General features: G+C 33.0%; 1 protein-coding gene across 2 annotated transcripts in view; it reads left to right on the top strand.

The window, feature by feature from the left end:
- The window catches only part of Lar (tyrosine-protein phosphatase Lar), a 712977-nt gene that overhangs the window by 468611 nt on the left and 224595 nt on the right, over positions 1–19771 (top strand). For both annotated transcript variants that reach the window (XM_085959967.1, XM_085959966.1), the window contains exons 4-5: positions 1614–1745; positions 18798–18956. In XM_085959967.1, coding sequence (XP_085816093.1) covers positions 1614–1745; positions 18798–18956 — 291 coding nt within the window. The remainder of the gene's footprint in view (positions 1–1613; positions 1746–18797; positions 18957–19771) is intronic.

The following is a 19771-nucleotide window of genomic DNA, read 5'->3' as shown; positions in this document are numbered from 1 at the left end:
ATCAGTCATATTGTCGGAGATACGAGAATGCGTTGCAACTTTACCGTGTGTCATTTCACAATATAACTGCAGTAAACACGTATATTGACATACGCGAAAGTGCTTTAGTATAATCATCTATCTGTTGAAGTTCAGTATTCTGTATACTTACAAACACGTAACTCATGCAACGAGTTTATAATATTTATAAAACTGTTTTATTGTGATACGAGTTTTTTGTAATTTCTTAAATCTATTATGTTATAAAGTATGTTTTGAGATAAGTGTTAGTGGAATATGTGCATATTCTTATTCTGAATTCATTGCATCAAACAACTCAAAATTGACAAAAATTGAGATACGTGTTTGTAGAAAAGTAGCTACGATTTCAGCATGTATTGTATTAGATTAGGTGATTAGTTTACTTATTAAAATGGCCAGAATTAATGAGGTACCCTTTACAAAATATTCATTCTTCATGGCAACCGTTGCCGTATAGGTGATTCCATCCAATCAATAGTCAATTTAACAAGACTACAAAATATTTATGTATTTTAATATAATAGAAAAAAAAATGTTCCAACGTGTATTTTATGATTTCCGTGTTTTCAAATTACTTTTTGATGAAATGTTAAAAGCAAAAACGAAATATTATTTTTCACATAAAATAAATAAAGCAACGTGTTATATTATAACGAGCTACGTTACCAACAATTTATTATACCTACAATTAATTATAATAACTCCATGTTGTACTGTATTTTTAATTTTACATAAATGATGTTTTAATAGATTCATAAAAAACTGTTTGCAGTATTTAATATATAATATTATGTTTGTTTGTATAGACTGAATTGCCCTTCAACGCTGTTTTCAAAATGTATAACGTTTTTCAAATTAGAGCAGATGATGAAAAGTGCTCGTTAAAAATAAACACGTGTTATCAATCCATTTACATTGCCGGCACATTTTCAAAGTCAAATCTACATACGAGATTTTGTGCGAAATATATTTCTATGGTATACTTAGTAGATTCTTTTAAAACTAGTACATAATTATATGTATTTACACAGTAAATTAATACATTCTCTACAATAAGTTAACATATATTGTAATATCGTAATGTATAACAAAAAATTCAGCACATCTCGATTTGTTGTATATTTTGCCTTTGAGTATGTCTGTATTTACCTGTTATTTTATTTTTTCTACTAGTTTTTAAATAGTTTTGATCAAAATACGATTTTGATAAAAAATAATATTTCAATCACTCTTAACGTGGTTTATAAAAACTATATGAATTTTATGACTATTAATGAACAGAGTACCAGTATATGTTTATTATCCACATTTTATCAGTCAAACTGATTTCATGAGTATAGTTTATTTATATATTATCATATTTGAAACATTTTAAAATAAAATTTCACTATTCGTTATTTAAATTTTCATTTTAGTTATTCCAATGTTTGAAAACCAATCATTGAAATACCCACTATGAAAATGTTTTTTTAATGAATTAATGATTTTGGATTTGGATACCAATTTGTAGAACAGCGTAATTGTCTATATATTGTAAAAGAAGTTATGATATTCTTTCCGGACGATATACTTATTCAAAACCCTTGTTACAGATCCGCCCGAGATAACGACGAAACCGAGGAACCTTCAAGTTCGTGCTGGAGGGATAGCTGCCTTCTACTGCAGCGCGAGGGGTGACCCGCCTCCCGTTATTCAGTGGAAAAAGAACGGAAAACGAGTGCCAGGTTAGGATTATCAATTTGTCATTAATCTGCGGACGATTTTGACGTATTGGTGAGTCTTTGACGTAATTTTACAGATTCGTGCAACTACATCTCCATCCCTTCCTGATATGTTAGATTGTTAGACATAGCCCTTCTCCAATCAGCAATTAATCACACATCCGCAACTTACGGCCCGATGCATAAAATGTTAACGTTTCCTATGTAAAATTAACTGTAATCATTTAGATTGGTGTGCATAGATAACATGTGACCAAAACAATCAATTTCACGGCAACTTTGCGTCGCTTTTAGCGATTTAAGAGCATACTTCAGTGAAACGGCAAATAATTTTCAACTATAGGAGCGACGAAATTTTGGACTCGCTGGCAATCGGAGAGCGAAAGTCGAGCTGTGAACACGTCAATTTGTTTCGTGATGGCGACGGGGGTATTAATTCTTAAATCGTGTAAAGATGACTAAAAACGTTACCCATTTAGGTACTTGAAAAAGAAAACATGTCAATGAATATATTATTATTGTTACCAATAGAATAATAAACAGAACATTAAATAGACGCATGTTGGATTTATATGACAAATTATATTTCGTTCGGCACGCGTCATTTACACAAACCGCGCATCGCCTACCCACGATCTTTTAGACCATGCCTCACAACTGAGGTATAGCCTTAACATTATGACTCTCCGTAATTTATTTAAACTGTTTTAATTTCACAAACAGATGTAGAAATACTTCTCTAATTGCAAGTATTATAAGACTTCGTCAACCGATGCATATGTACAATAGCTGTCAAATCTGGTTTATATTATTTCAATAATATAAAACGTACTATTTGATTAATTATTTGTTTAATTAAATGAAACACAATTTTATAGTACTTATTTCACTTTATTGTGTTTTATTTAATTAAACAAATAATTAATCAAATAATACAATGCAGATCCACCATAAATTGACAGTTAACACTAAAAGAAATATAAAACGTGTTTAATACTGCATCTCTTATGTTAGCGTTGATTATCGGCACTCAAAATAGTTTTGCTTAGTACCTAAACGTCATTCAAAATTATATTTACTTGATTTCTTTTTAGAATTCGTAATTATATGACAGCTGTGGCCTTTTCCTCCAGGGGTACCAACACAAAGTTTAATATCTTAATTCATAACATTTTAAAATACTGCATAAAGTTTTCTACGTGAGCGATACATGTATTTAAGGTACCAAAAATGTACATTTTTAGTATTTTTTTATGTGAATCCACATTTTTTTTATAAACTATAATGGATTACAAAAGTAGACGTTGAATATCATGTGTTATATTATTATGTATTCTAAACCTAGGATGTTTTTTACAATTTTTTCATTTTATCGTTGGTGTATGCAATATTTCTGTATTTAAAAAAATCCGTGTTTTAAAAATTGTTTTATCTCTTAAGAGCGTACATAAATGAAACGGCAAATAATTTTCAACTGTATGTAGAACGAAATTACGGCCGCGTTGTCATTCGGAGAGCGATAGTCGAGGCGTCTGCACGTCGATTCGTTTTATCATGGCGTCGGATGAAAATATTCTTAAATCGTGTAAAGATGACTAATAAACTTTGGGTATGTACTTAAAAAAGAAAACATGTCAATGAATATACTATTATTATTACGAATATAATAATAAACATTACATAAAAAGGACGCATGTTGAACTTTTATGACAAATTATATTTCGTTCGGGTTCTATCATTTGCACCCGCGACCCGCATTCCGCGCATCGCCTAGTCACGTGCCTGACCATGCCTCAGCTGAGGTATAGCCTTAATTGTCGAGATGTAGTATTTAATTAATTGTTCTATAATTCTATTGAACACCTTTTACTACACACGTATGTACTTAATACTAAGTACCTAATGTAAATTTCGTCAAAAATATTGTCAACAATATAACTATATCGAATCTATCTAATACTAATAGGTTCTGTTATTTACATTTGTGGGCACGTATTTTTTTAATCGAAATACTATTCAAATCTTGTTATGTAATACACGATCTCATCATCTCAGTTTATCGCTTGTCCATTTTTATGGGATCCCCATTCGGACATAATATATTTATGATCCGTATCGATTTAGTCTGCCGGAATTCCCCAGAGGGATTCCTAACCCACTTTTTGCGGAACCCAACAAACCTCTCAATGTGTAGCTTTGGGAATTGAAATTTCTCTCTCGCATTTTGGGTCCTTATTAGTTACTACTGAATACTTATGTTGTTGATAAAAAATGGTACTTAATGGAGTATTCAGCAAATCGTGGAATAACGTATCTAATTAGTTTTGCGACAGAAAACAGTCACTCACTGTCAACAAACAGTCAACACTCCACAGCATTATTTATATATATTGTAACGTATAAAAATATGGATTGGTGGTGGGTAGGATTGATGATAATAACGGGTTGGAATTATGAAGGAAGGAAGGTGCGCCTGGGTATAGGGAATGTGGATAAAGGATGGATAATGATAGGAAAGGAAATGGGAAGGAATGCGGCAGAGCATGAGACGCGGGGCAGGATCGTGGGTACTTGAAATATCTCCTGAGTCTGAGTTACCTGTCGGACTGCAGGTGGTCATTCGGTTTCTGCTGTAATTTAAAATACAAGAAGATTATTTGGACACCACTCTTTGTATGCATAGAGACGATATTCAACAATAAATAAAAACGCGAGTATAAATTTTAACAAGGTGTATAATTTAAGGTAAAGGTATTTAACAAGCAGGCAAGAACAAAACTATAAAATGAGTGTATAATTAGTTAAGTGCTAACGAGCGCCTGCATAGAATAATTTAGTTAATGATATTACAAATAAATATGTTTGTTCGGTGGACCGTTTCATAAATAAATACAGGGGACGAAATACCAGTTTAAAATAAAACCTCCCAGTTTAGACGCCATCGACTTCACTTCGGACCATCTTCCGTCCGAAGCGGGAACTGAGCGAGGTGTCCATCTGATGATCGTCGGGCACTGAGAGCGAGATCTTCCTCTGCTGGACGTCGTGGACCGAGATAGAGAGCCGGGCTCGGCCGACACCGTATATAGGGTCCTTGAACCTCGCGCCGGAAATATTCAAGCGAACGTTTTTTGCAAGTTTATCGACGCGCGCATCCGTCCTTATTCCGCCGTCGAGTTTAGAGGGCTCGCACATCAGAACTCGCCGCATGCGTCTTACGACGAATTCGTCGATGTGACGTCATCGTAAACCAAGAAACAAACGTTATCAAATGGACCTTCGCAGATTGGCCGATGCAACTGCAACTCTGCAACCCTGCGACATTCGTCTAGTTGCAATGACCAAAGCGTGCATGTCGATCTCGGGAATGTCGCCTCCGCGCAAGCGCACAGCTTGCGGCCATCGGCCATTTCTGTTTCTGTCTCTGTCTACACTGTCATTGCTCGCTCATCGCGGTGAGCGTTTGACGTTTGTTCATACAATCAACACAATAAAAATGGCAGACGAGAGACTTCTCCTTTTTGACGTTTGACGTTTGCCGCTAGGCAGATGTGCGAGTTGTAGCATACAACATTCGCCGGCAGTCTCAGAAGTCTTTGATTTATGGCCGTCAGGCACACAAGGCGAGTTGCGATGTGCGAGCCGGCTTAAAGTTGCCAGCGTCGTAAATAGCATTCAATTTTAAAAGTGTGGCCATGTTATAACATGACAACTACGAGTATCTAATGAAATATTTGTATATTACTGCAATGCAATAATATTTTAGTACAACATACTTAAAACGATACGTAACAAAATAAGCACATCAGCTGTTAACATAAGCTCGTCCACCATCCCCCATTACGTCTCTACACCCTGTCAGGTGTTTTACAGTGACGTAACTTTAAAGTTGTCATGGGAAGCCCCGTAAAGCACTTACTTGCACGTGAAAAGAGCCTGGTAGTAAATGGCATGCAATATGCCTAGTTTGACGTATATTATTACTACCCCAGTCGACCGTATAGATGAAAAAATTACCTCTGTCACCTCATGTCACATCAAATTTACTGAAAGCTATACTTACACAAGATTGAACTGTCCTGAGTAGCTCAGCCGTCATGGGGAGACTACAAGATGATGTGTTTGTCATATAATATATGACATTATTATATTCACATTATGAACATTATATGGAATTCTATTACGCCAAGCTAACAGAACTTGGCGGCTTATATAACATGACCATCAGCGAAACCACCGTAACTGGAAGTATTTGAAGAAAACAACTATGGTCCAGATAACCTACAGATAGTGTAGACTGCATATTGCATTTGTGATGTGATATGTCACCACGGAGAATGGGACAACTGGACGCCAGGACAATTGGACGCCGCACTGTCGTAGACACCTAAACAGAATGTAGAAGAGGAATTTTAATCAGTTTCTATCTACTACTTAGTAGTTTTACTTCATTTTACTCTTAACATAATGTTTTTTTTATTATGAAGGATTGAGAATTACCATGCCTAAGGCTTTATATAAAAATAAAAAAACTCTTTTTTCGTTGGAACTTAAACATATACACGATTTAATCATTATTTACGTCTGCATATTTAAATGCTCACCAACTATTAAATCATAATATAACAATTTAAATATAAATAATAATATCAAATATTTTTTTTAAAAATTACCTTTAAGTACCTAACGTCTACTTATTTTCAAATTTTGTGGCGTCCAGTTGTCCCGGCGCCAAATCGTCCTAGACCCGTCACCACGTACTGTCCGTGCTCCACCGATGCTCAAGTTTTGCATTCATTTATAATTAATTGCCATGAAATTGTATAGAACTACTCATCAATTCTATTATTATGTTAAAATAAGAAAGACGTATTTTAATAGTAGGTATAGTTGATTTTTATAACGATTATGTATTTAAATAATCAATCACTATATTTATATGAGTATTTTATTACAACGTGTTTATTAGCTCGTATTCTTATTTGTCCGGTGGTTGTTTGTCCGGTACAAATCGTGCGATCGATTTTTAACTAACTTCCCGACCAGCTAGACATTTGAAACTTTTAGAATATATCAGAACACGATGCCAATGCATTTTTTAATACTTTTAGCCATTTTTAAGTAGAATTGATTTCATTTCCAGTTAATTCTGTTCTGTATGAAAAGTTATTTCGGAAGAAATCCGTAATCCAATCCACTATTATTGGTTGCTAGGGGTCTGGGGTCCTAGCAACTAAATTATTAATATATACGTGCGTTACTATGGAAATCAATATGACATTTCAGTATTATTTCCATCAAGTACAAAAATTTTTGATCGTTTAAGCTAGCAAGTCAAGTTTATATGATTCAACAGAAAATTAAAAACGTTGTATATAAAAAGTTCTTTTTATCTTGTAATTATTTATGAAATAAGGCCAGGCCAAAAAAAGTTCCGTGCTATGAAAAGACGTAATGTCATTATTTATTTCTAAAATTATCATTTATCATTTTCCTGGGGATTTATTATTCTTTATATATTTCAGTAATACTATTTATTGCCCATATAACCTTGCTTGAGAACATTTTTTCAATATTTCAAACGATATTTTATTAGTGGGTATAGGTACATCGATAAAGTAAACATGAAAAATGGAACCCATTTTACATCCTGCGTTCCTGCGAAGCCTTAACTTCCGGGAAATGTTAGTTTCCATCCCAAGGGATGAACAATAAGAGGTTAGGAAACGTTTACATCTCCCGTCTTATCTGTGGAAATTCTCCAGAATATTTTTCCAGCTCAGAGTTTGCGTCTTATTATTTTTAATATATTTCAACCAAAGTTTAACTGAGTTAATTCGTGATTTTCCACGAGTGGTTTGGGAGTGAGTGAATTTTAATTTAAATTCCTGCTAATCTGATTTGCATATCTTTTGAATTCCGCGCGACTTAAGGATTTTTGAGCTAATTAAAGACATATTTTTTAAAAATGCAGTGAATTCGTTGCGAAAAATACTGATCCTCGCCGTGAGATAAAAATCGTAGCATGAAGTGACTTTTTCAAAGAATTGTGTGTTGTTATATCCTGGTATGATTAATAAATATATTCATTTCATTTATTTGAAATAACACATTTATTAAGTACCTACATAAAGATTCTTAATTTTGCTAATAAAATCATACACATAATTTTTACAATAATTAATTATCCCCATATGCTGCTATTTTTGATAACTAAGCTTTAAAATATTCAAAATATTAATACTATCGACCGAAGGTACTTGAAGGAATTTGAATTTAAATTATAATGGATTTAAGTTTGGTAGGTACTTTTCCATTTGAGGAATGGAATAACTCAAATGGAATAGTAGGTACAAAACTTAAATTCATTAGAATTAAAAATATTCATTTGTGCATTTATATTTATTCAATTATTGATTAGGTTCTTCTTCTTCATTTCATTTTTTTTACATATTGATTACAAATTATTAATTTAAGACGTTCACAACGTGACATTTAGAAATAGAGAAATATTATTAAAACAGTATTATATAAACGTTAGTAAACAGTAGAAAAGTGTAAATACAAAATATATATTATAGATATGTATATATAAATCAGATACAAGGAAGTACACCGAATGAGCTAAGCAGATCCTATTTTAAGAATTTATAAAACAAATCCGAAGTGATTTGGTTGAACAGAGTTATTGTCCTCCCAATTGGTAATGCAAGGACCAAGAGGACCACGGGCAGGATAGTTATGTACCTTAGGAGAACAAACAACTGATGCTCCCGATTTCTAAGATAGTTATCAGGGACACACATGTTAATGCTATCAAGAATGGCAGAATTCTCTTTTCACCGCGTGTAAGTCGGAAAAAATACTTGGCCAAATTTAAATATCGTCTAGCGGTAGTGTTTAAGGTGAAGCATTTACTCAGCCTTTCTAAAAGAGGCACATAGCGGAAAAATATAAGACTTGCAATTTGAGACATTTTTTAGATAATTTACAATTTCAACTGTAAAAAATAAAAAGGATTTCAAGTTATACACATTTATATTTTTATAAAAATCGATGTGTTTTAAAATAAATATAAAAAATATTAAAACTATGAATTAGTCAAAAATCGCTGTCGCAAAAAATAGAAAACTTAATTAACTTCTTACTTACTTTCTTACTTTTTTCAAAAATATTTTTTCTATAGGTTAGTTACAATATAATTTCTCAAAAGTGTTTTCAAAATTATGTATGTTCAATAATTTGAATGTTGCATTCTTAAATCTTGTGAATTATTCGTTGAATCAAAAAATTAGTTATATAAAAATTATTTCCATGTTCAAAGTATACAAAAAATCTTGGAGCGATCCTTGACGTCGGTTAGTAATTACAGTAATACCTACTTTCCAGAATCCCTCCCTTCCCATGTCCACTATACCTACCATAAATTATAATATTAAATCAATCCTCCCTTTTAGGCCGTGACGTCATATATTGACGACCCCTAGGTCATATACACAACTCCATTTATATAATATTTACTATAGTATTCTCGTATTGTAACCACCTTGCTCTGTTAGCATGTCAATATAATAATTATTATATTACCCGAATTATTAAAGACATTCAAACGCGAATTTTCAGTTTTAAAGCGAGTGATTATTATTACAAGTGAATTGTTGTTTTTGTTTATCTTCTTCCGTTATTGTGTACTAACATACAAAATTTGTTCCCCATTTAATAATAATTGTTATCCGGCACGACATAAATGATTTATAATATCTTAGAAATGATTACAATATCACGAGAAATCTTAGACATTAGAGAATTGCCTGCCTATTCAATTTGTATAATATGTTTGTTCACTTTTCATAGCGCTCTGAAAACGATGCCCTCACGTCGTATCTACGTATACTAAGTAATATAAAAATATTTCATTCTAAAAATATGTTTTCACTTGCGAATAAATGCTTCAAATAAATACAATTTTATCTTCAAGTAAACTTTTCTGAGGATCCCGAGTGCTCGCTTTATTTCCGCCGCAGTTGTAGGAAATTTTGATAAGAAAATTTCCTAAACTTTCATTATCATTTAAGCCTACATTCTCCTTTGGAATTAATTTAAATACTCTGGAAAACTTCACTTGAAAAACTGACTGAAAGTCCTGAGATAGGTGAATATTTTGTATTAATTTTTCAATAATCTCCAACCATGTACACAAGTTTGCCGTCCAGGTATTTTGTCGAATTTTATTGGAATTTCTATTTATATTGTCAGTTTTTGTATTACCCAATAAATTTTATATAAGTATCTTGTTCTCTTGTTTATTAAAGAACTTAATCACAAATATATTGGTAGCTCAAAAGCAAAAGAGCCACTCCTCCATCACTTGCACATTTAGATAGTGTGCATTAACGTAATGACAGTGAGGGGTGTCAAACTTTCCAAATACATGAGTAGGTACATCATAAGTTTTGGTACTGTTCGGTTATGAGGAATACGGTGGAAAACACATTTTGAAAATACCCGATATACTGGATTATTTGTTAGTTTGGGTTAGTTTAGGTTAGGTTAGGTTAGATTTGGTTAGGTAAACCTAACAAATAATCCAATATATCGGGTATTTTCAAAATGTGTTTTCCGCTGTATTCCTCATAACCGAACAGTACCTAAGTTTTATTATATTTTATTGAATTCATCGCAATCCTTATCCAATCATACAATTCGCATTATATGTAGAAATAATAAATAGGTAGGTAATTCATTCAAATTTTAAATGGACATATTCAAGAATCGTTTGCAGAATCAATACGAACAGTAAAATATTAATTATTAATTAAAAATTTAGATTTGAAAATCTTTAATATTGTTGGGTATTATATACCTACTGTCATTTATATAATACCTACATCGATTTCGTTTCCGCCACTGTCGATGGTAATGTGGTACTTAGTTATATCTTTAAAGCGATCCCTGCATTCCTTCGTCCATATAGCTAAGGGTGTGTTGAGAGACTCCCAGCATCCTTCATTTTGGTCGGACCATAGTTTTGGCGACCTCAATTTCCATGGGTAGTGGATTCATCACTTTCCACTCTTGAATACTATGCTTCGGCAAATTTTCCGTAATCGGATACATATGACGCTCGATATCGATAAATACGTAGTCACGATTTTTATTATAAATTATATATACCTAGCCACTGCAGTGCATGGTTGATACATCGGTCCCGTGCGGCTTCGTCCTGGGACAAGGAAGTGAGACACTGAGTTATAATATATTCCTCCCATACCTAAGTGTCGATAACTCCATACGCTTTCTCAGTTAACATTCACGATTTCTTTCGATACAATATCAGTTTTTTTTATAAAGATGGATCTTCTTATTTTTCCCCATGCTAGATGACCGATATAAAATTATGATTTAAAAACGCTGTTCATTAGGGTTGTTATCTTATGTCGGCCTCTTTATATCTAAAATGAAAACACCATCTTTTAGACATAATATTGTATTAAGTCAGTTGTATAAACACACAAAAAATATCCAAAACTAATATTTCTTCGAAGATACGACAATTTAATTTCTTATCTTTTATTTACAAAAGTTTACATTATTTCAATATTTAGTAATACTCGCAGACTTTATTATATATCGGTATATTTCCCCTTATTCTTGCTTAGCAAGCAGCAGTTTTTATCTCCCTTTCGTCGCGATGTCATATTATTATTACAGGGCATGTTGATGTTAGCCCGCAGCTGTATGTTTCTAATTTGAATACCGGTTGACGAGTTAAATGAACAATTGAAAATGAAAACAGTTTTGTGTATCAACATATTTAATTATGTTTGCCTACATTATATTAAATGAATTTGGCTGTATTTTCCAGTTATATAAACAAATATTTCGGTCACTTTTTGATAATGTTGCTCCATCCGGAAAGTGCATGCTTTCAGATGTAGTGAAGCCTTCATTCAGTGTTCACCCACTGACCTTAACAATTGTATTATCAGCCTGAACCTATCCACTTCTCTCGGTACTGTGCGTTGCGTTGCCACGCACTTCCGCAGAGGTAATTAGATCAAATTTCCGGATCGTCATCCTCAATATCTCACTATTGCGCTATTGCACTCACCAAAGGTGTCAAAAGATATCCAAAGACCCATATTTTTTTCAAACACTACATTTCACAAATAAACTATGTACCTAACATTTTTTTACTGCACATTTAAAATATGTTTTAAAATACTTTTGATAATAAAAAAAATCACAATTTATTTGGTAAATAGTGTAAGTATCCTCTAAGTTAAATACCATTTTTTACATACGAAAGGTTAGGTTAGAGACCTTCTTTGGCGTTGTATTGCAATTACTATATTATGCTTTGAGCAATATTTTACACTCAATTTACGATAAATACAATTTGTTGTCTGAACTGTTCCGAGGGCCCCTTTCAATCTTCTGACGAATCGATTGCGTCATTTGCATCTAAGAATAATTACAAGATAAAAAGAACTTTTTATATACCACGTTTTTAATGTTTCTGTTAAATCATATAAACTGGACAATTCTAATAAATAATTACAATAAATATTTACGATAAAAAATTATATTGATAATCTCTGTGATCCCAAATTTGACAAGAAGTAGGCATTTTATTATTCAAAAAATCGGCAAGATTAACACATTTGAAGATGATTCTAAAGATACTTATTATAAGCTATGTCTTTGACCATTCAATTGTGATAAACAGCTTATGAATAATGATTGCTTTGTAATAATTATTGACCTAAGAATAAGGTAATGTTTTTTTGAAATACGCCATTTCTTTCGTCATTCCCCAGTAGTTAAGCTACAACATACGGCCGTAGCCATAAATTGACAAACTATAATTGAAGTAGGGAGTAAAGTGATATTGACGCGCGTGTTTGAACATGTACCGTTTAAAAAAAATAAAAAAAGTTTCGGTTAGGTCAATCAATATAATTTTTTATCGTGAATATTTTACTTAAATTATCTCGTCATAAATTATACTAATGGTTTTATAAATGCGTTTAAAAATTAATAAATGTAAAAAATCTTAACACCACTGCACATTCATGTACCGAAATATGACTATAAATGAATGTTTAAAATAAATATAAATGATAATAAGGCTTCAAAATTATATAAATAGATTATCTACAACGTTTAAGGAGTGTCCAGGATCATGGTTTGAAAATACAATAAAAACTCAATTTTGACATACGACGAGCATGTCCCCCCTTAAAGATTATGCAAGAAAAATGTTCGTTATTTTTGGATCAACCTATATATATGAACAAACATTTTTGATCATGAACCTCAATAAAAATTCTTTACCATCAAATATCTCCGATGCCCATTTACAAGCAGTTTTGAGAATATCAACTACAAAATTAACACTTGAATTTAAAAAATGTTAAAAAATGTACAACAGTTTCATTCTTCTCATTAATTTTTTTGTAAAGTTTATTTTTCGTTATAATAAATAGTGTATATCTAAAAATGGTATGTTACTTGCGGCCCGCCGCTCATTTTGAATTCTTGAATTTGGCCCTCCATCCAAAAAGTTTGCCCCCCCCCCTGCTCTATATTGCTAAAGAGGTGTCACATTTTGAAAAAGATACTCATTGCTATTATTGACTAATAACTGTGAATACTAAATTGTATTTTGTTTATTTAATGGCCCATAATTTCTATGAATATTTTTTAATAATTCTTTCTCTTACCTATTATTTTGTATTTCTTTTTTATTTATATAAAAAACCACTAAGAAATATTAATACTATTGACCGAAGGTATTTGATGTAATTTGGATTTAAATTCTAATGGATTTAAGTTTTGTACTATTCCGTTTTTTGCGTACCCGGGTTTCGCCTATAGGCATCTTCAGGCACTATGTAAACTCACGAAAAGACAAATATACACTGACAACGAATACAATTAACTTATACAACAAATCAATACAATAAAGTAGGTAAAAACTTTATTACATTCATAATAAATTATGAATAGATGAAGTGTTTGTAAAAAAGCCCCTACCTTTTCAATAATAATACGCTCGATAATCATATATAAATCGTCAAAACCTAATAATAGATCATGAGTAATTATAAACAATACAAATACTGCAATATAAATAAAATCGTCCATTATGGGAGTAATGGTATCGTAGGTATTGGGAAATAATGGAGTGTTAACTAATGAGATATATCAATGATATCTGTCTTTAAAAGTTATTAGTTAAACAATTGTTAATATTAAATAATATTCTTACATGATACCTACTTTTTACGAAATATGTTTCCACAGCTACCAGGGCTGCTGTGTCATATTGTCTTATTTGTATGAAACAATTTGCATTTTTCATCTGTGCACATTTGATGGAAGCAATAAAATTAGTCTGGCGGTATACGAATGCACAAGAAGTTGAGCAATAAACATTATTCAATGCTGAATGAGATTTACCAACACGTAACAAAAGAGTCTGCAAATATACACAACGTTCCATCACACTGCTGTTTATTTTCATACAATATTGCGGAAACAAGTAAAACTTTGAACGTTTAATGAACAGTTATATCAACAAGAAATTTAGGAAGGTAAATAAATGTTCGTTAATGAATCAGAAAAATGGAGCAGCTATAGAACAGGACGGTGGTTATGAAAGCATCTCTTTATCACATGATTCGCTTTTTGGTCACTGAATATTAATTACAAGTCAATATCAATGTAATGTCATTATGTAAAATATATTGATGGCGCTTTTATCAGTGGACTGTAATCTGAAGGTGATGGTAGATTATGGAACTAGGGGGGGGGGGTATACAGGATGCCAGACACTGACCTTTATGTTGAGAGGGTTGGCGCGCTCTGGGGCCGGTTCGGTGTTCACACACTCACCCACTGGTAAACGGGCGATACACTTTGGATGGATGATATATTATGAAGTTGATGAATGATGATGATAAGTTCAGGATGGATGATATAGACGCGACGTTCACTAAAACCGTAACAGATTTAGTGCAACGAAAATCAAACATATGCGTTTTGAGCAATGACATTATTAATGGACAACGCACTCAATACAGTAGCTAGCAATTAAATTCACGCACAGCGATATTCGCACATGTATAGTTAGACGTCACGCAATTTCCATTATGCGATATCATGCATCGGGAATTCATAGCAATATCACCTTTATTGTAATGGCGTTAGAATAGTATTTTTAGTGTAAATGTTCATTTGAGCGAACCCGTTTGAACCGAACCGTTCGGCAGACCCGACTAAAAGCATCGGGAATTTATAGCAATATCACCTTTATTGTAATGGCGTTAGAACAGATTATGCCATTCGGCAGACCCGACAAAAAGTGAGTGTCATTTTTATTCCCAGATGATTCATCCATATTAATGTAATCGGTTTTGAGTCACTCGGTAGTTAATGACGGCGCGTTAGTATCTTATCAGATATAGCGCGATAGCTTTACCAAACCTACGCGCTCGGCTGTCTTGGCGTAACTGAATATTCGCAATCACGGTCGTCTTATGGCCCGTAGTTGCTATCGTCTGTTCTTGTGACAATAATAAATAGGGATGTGAGGTAGGTGAGGAAATAAGGGATGACGGAACCATATTTGGCCCAACCATATATTGATATATTATTACTACAATAGTCTAAATACAACTTGTGTATTATCAATTTTTGTTTGGATTGTACGGTAATCTATATTTAAACAGCCTTGTACCGTGAAGTAGAAGGAAATGCGTTGAATGGTCAATGAGAGGACTGGGTAATTCAGATTATACTTTTCCATCATGAATGTAATGTTGGCATCTTTTTTTCTTAGTTAATACATCTTAGATAAGGTTGATAGAACCGTTGCTACCTTATATCTTTTGATTCTCTGTTTTAACGTATTTAACTCTGTTGATATACATACTTCCACAGTCTCCAATTCTCCTGGTTCAAGAAACTTTTTTATTAATAATATGCTGCTGCCGATCGAACTGCTTCAATAAACAAATACTATGCACACTTCATTTATGACGATGATGTATGTACGTTGAGATGTAACTTATTCTGAAATTGCATTCCTATGTGCATATCGATTCAACGAGCAAACACATATGGGTGGTTCACAATAATTGTGGATCAAGTCCATCAAAATAGAACCTGAGATATTTGGAACTGAAGTTGAAACTCCTTTTGTAAAGTTCAGGAATGTTTTCACTGTATAATACTTACCATTTTTTGATAGTAAATGTATCAGTTTAAGGGGGGACATGCTCGTCGAAGGTCAAAATTGAGTTTTAATTGTATTTTCAAACCATGATCCTGGACACTCCTTAAACGTTGTAGATAATCTATTTATATAATTTTGAAGCCTTATTATCCTTTATAGTTGTTTTAAACATTTGATGACTGTATAAAGTATTTTTGTTACATAAAATAGTATTCTTTTAAACCTCTCGCTCTAATGTTTTAGAATATACATGTACCGTTTAAAAAAAAATTAAAAAAAAATCGGTTAGGTACATGTTCAAACATGCGCGTTAATATTATTTTACTTCCTACTTCAATTACAGTTTGTCAATTTATGGCTACGGCCGTATGTTGTAGCTTAACCACTGGGGAATGACAAAAGAAATGGCGTATTTCAAAAAAACACTACCCTATTCTTAGGTCAATAATTATTATAAAGCAATCATTATTCATAAGATGTTTATCACACTTGAATGGTCAAAGACATAGCTTATAATAAATATCTTTAGAATCATCTTCAAATGTGTTAATCTTGCCGATTTTTTGAATAATAAAATGCCTAATTCTTGTCAAATTTGGGATCACAGAGATTATCAATATAATTTTTTATGGTGAATATTTTACAAAAAATATCTCGTAATAAATTATACTAATGGTTTCAAAATGCGTTTAAAAATTAATAAACGTAAAAAATCTTAATACCACTGCACAGTTATGTACCGAAATATGACTATATTCTAAAACATTAGAGCGAGAGGTTTAAAAGAATACTATTTTATGTAACAAAAATACTTTATACAGTCATCAAATGTTTAAAATAACTATAAAGGATAATAAGGCTTCAAAATTATATAAATAGATTATCTACAACGTTTAAGGAGTGTCCAGTATCATGGTTTGAAAATACAATAAAAACTCAATTTTGACCTTCGACGAGCATGTCCCCCCTTAAATAAATAGTCGAAACATAAAGACGTATATTCAGGCTTTATTAATAAAATTATTAGCATATTAATGTTAGCAAATACCTCTTTATACTGCTGAAGGAACCTGTCAAAATGGACATGATTCACATTCAATTCGATGTCTTATTAATACTAGTATTGCCATTTATGCGGAATATTGTAGGGCGACGATTGTGATATTAACTGACAATATAGAAATCTGTTTTATCTAACCACTGAAACGATTTTTTTTTTAAATCGGACTTAATCCATAACAATTGTGAACCTCCCATATATCAGTTCGCATAGAGACTTGTAACTTTATTAGTCAATACATTCATGGACATGTTAGACGTGTTTCTTACTTTTTTGGGAACTTGTTTTTATTTTTTATGGCCTATCAAATCAAACATGAACGCATGCATGTTAACTATAATTCACTTTTACTTTATTCTCCTCAATTTATGTAAGATTTAATCCGTTTGGTAGTTTATGAAGGCATTCGAAAGTTTGCCACGAAAGCTTTTCGCCCAATATACTTTGCGCAATATTTTATCCTTATTTTTTCGTCTCTCTGTTGTTGCCATGTGTCTGCAATTACAGGATAGCCCGAGATAACCATTGCACCATCTGCTTTTGATCTCATTTCTCCTTGATAAACCCATGCCGTTTGAAATCTTGAGCCCCCCCTCCAAGGGGGATGGCCACTGCGTTCGTGTTTTTTTTTCGTCTTCGCTTCATCTCATTTACAATAATTGGAATCGCTGAAATGCCTCGCGTTTTTACGTTTTTTTGTATTTTTTTCCTCCCTTCTCTCTTTCACAATTCGCGTACTTAATTATGTTTTACATAAAGTGTAATTCTCTGGATGGGGTCAATAAATTAGCGCCGTTTTGTATCTAAGGTGTGTCTATAGAGCGTAAATTTACAACGTAGAATCTTTTTCGGATGAATAATACAATAATGTGTTTTTTGTTGTTATTATTATTATTATGTGGAAAATTTAATAACTGTAGCTTTTCCGTTACCGAAAAAGAATGAAGGAAAATGTGAAATACACTAGAAAATATAGAACTTTAATCACTTTAATCTTAAAGGCGTAGTAAATTGGTAGCTACTAAAACTAATAAGAAATAAATTAGTTTAGATAAGCATTTCGGATTGCAGTTTTGTTAATTGATATTTCATCACACTTTTGGGCGCTGTTGTGTTGCATTGATGTTACAAGCGTAAAACAAGATTTTTTCGTAATATGACATAGCAATGATTCCCCAATGCGCCATAATACAAAAGTAAAATTGCAAATGATGTTTTAAACGTTTTATACTAAAGCTTATGTAATGTCTTATTATCACTTAAAGCAGCGTTCGCATTTATAAACTTACCAGTACATTTCAATACATTATGTCTCGAGAATGGCCTTTGTACGAGCCCGAAACGTCGAAAGATGAAGGAAGACCACGTGGTTACGACCCAAAAATATATATGACTATAAAAGTACCGAGTGTACAAAGGCTGATTATATTCGGGCCATGGCGCTCAATTGCGATTTACGATGATATTGCTAGTTATTGATTATTTTTGAATGGGATGCGGTGACCTGTTCACCTTCAATAACAGGTTCGATTACTTACCAATGCACCCGTAATATTTTGACTGGGCACAGTGGATTCGCTGCTATTTGAGCTAGGACTTCTTACCCGACCAACATGTTGTACTACAGGATGCAAACCACATCCTTTTGGAATATACGAGAATGTGCTCCGAAAGGGAAGAGATACTCAACCAGCTGTTTACACATAACCGTGGTAGTGCCAATTTTAATCAATTTTGTATACCTTCTTTCTAGGCACTCAATCCCGCTACCACGTGCAGGAGTATTCAGGAGGAGCGATGCTGCGAATCGAACCAGTCCGCGCCGGCCGTGACGAGGCGACTTACGAGTGCGTCGCCGAGAACGGCGGCGGGGACGCCGTCAACGCTGAGGCCATCCTGTCAGTCTTCGAATGTGAGTCAAGCTCTTACCTCTTATTCAAGTTACCTTTCTCTCAAGTGTCATTATTTAACCAGCAATGGTAGTTTCCCTACCAAGGTCTGTCAGCTTCGTCAAATAGTGTCCCAGGCATTCTGATATGACGAATCGCATGGTGCCAATCTTACCGATTGTTCCCCCGTATGTCGGTTGAAAGTTGAAAAGGAATAACTTCTCACGTATTTCCGAATTTCCAGGTGCAATTGGCCAATGCGACTTTGTATAATATACGCGGGGAGAATCTTTAGCGTCACACTCCGATAATAAATGTTTCTTATTAGGCTTGACTGAACCACAAAAAGTCAAACTAGTAATTCATCACACTTTAGCGCTCACCATTTATAACCAGATTATCGGGAAATTCATCATAGGACATTCCCACCACAGCTTTAGAGAGCGTTTATTGTTCGTTACGCCATTTCGTTATGCAATCTTTTTTATGAATTCTCAATTTTATAATATCTGTGGAGTATGGATTTATCTCACGTTTATGTGTTCAATCCCGTATGAAGGATTCAATGGCCGGAGGGAATAGGTAACAACCAGTACTCGTAAACTAATATTAATATAACCTTCACTCCATGGAAGCATATAGTATGGTGATTGTGTTTATTTTAATTTAATTATTAATTTAATTTATCTATTTCTTTTATTCAACGAATAATTCTAAGATTTTAAGAATGTACCATTCTAATAATAGAACATACATAATTTTGAAAATACTTGTGAGCACCTATAAGTAGGTATTAATAAGGCCAATAGTTAAAATTTGTCGCTATTAAGCATGGCAG

Source organism: Rhyacophila brunnea, unplaced genomic scaffold (assembly GCF_057557595.1).
Source record: "Rhyacophila brunnea isolate RB1 unplaced genomic scaffold, BYU_Rbru_1.0 scaffold_9, whole genome shotgun sequence".
Lineage (NCBI taxonomy): Eukaryota > Metazoa > Arthropoda > Insecta > Trichoptera > Rhyacophilidae > Rhyacophila > Rhyacophila brunnea.
The sequence above is the reverse complement of the archived record's forward strand: the minus strand, read 5'-3'. Positions and strand labels throughout refer to the sequence as shown.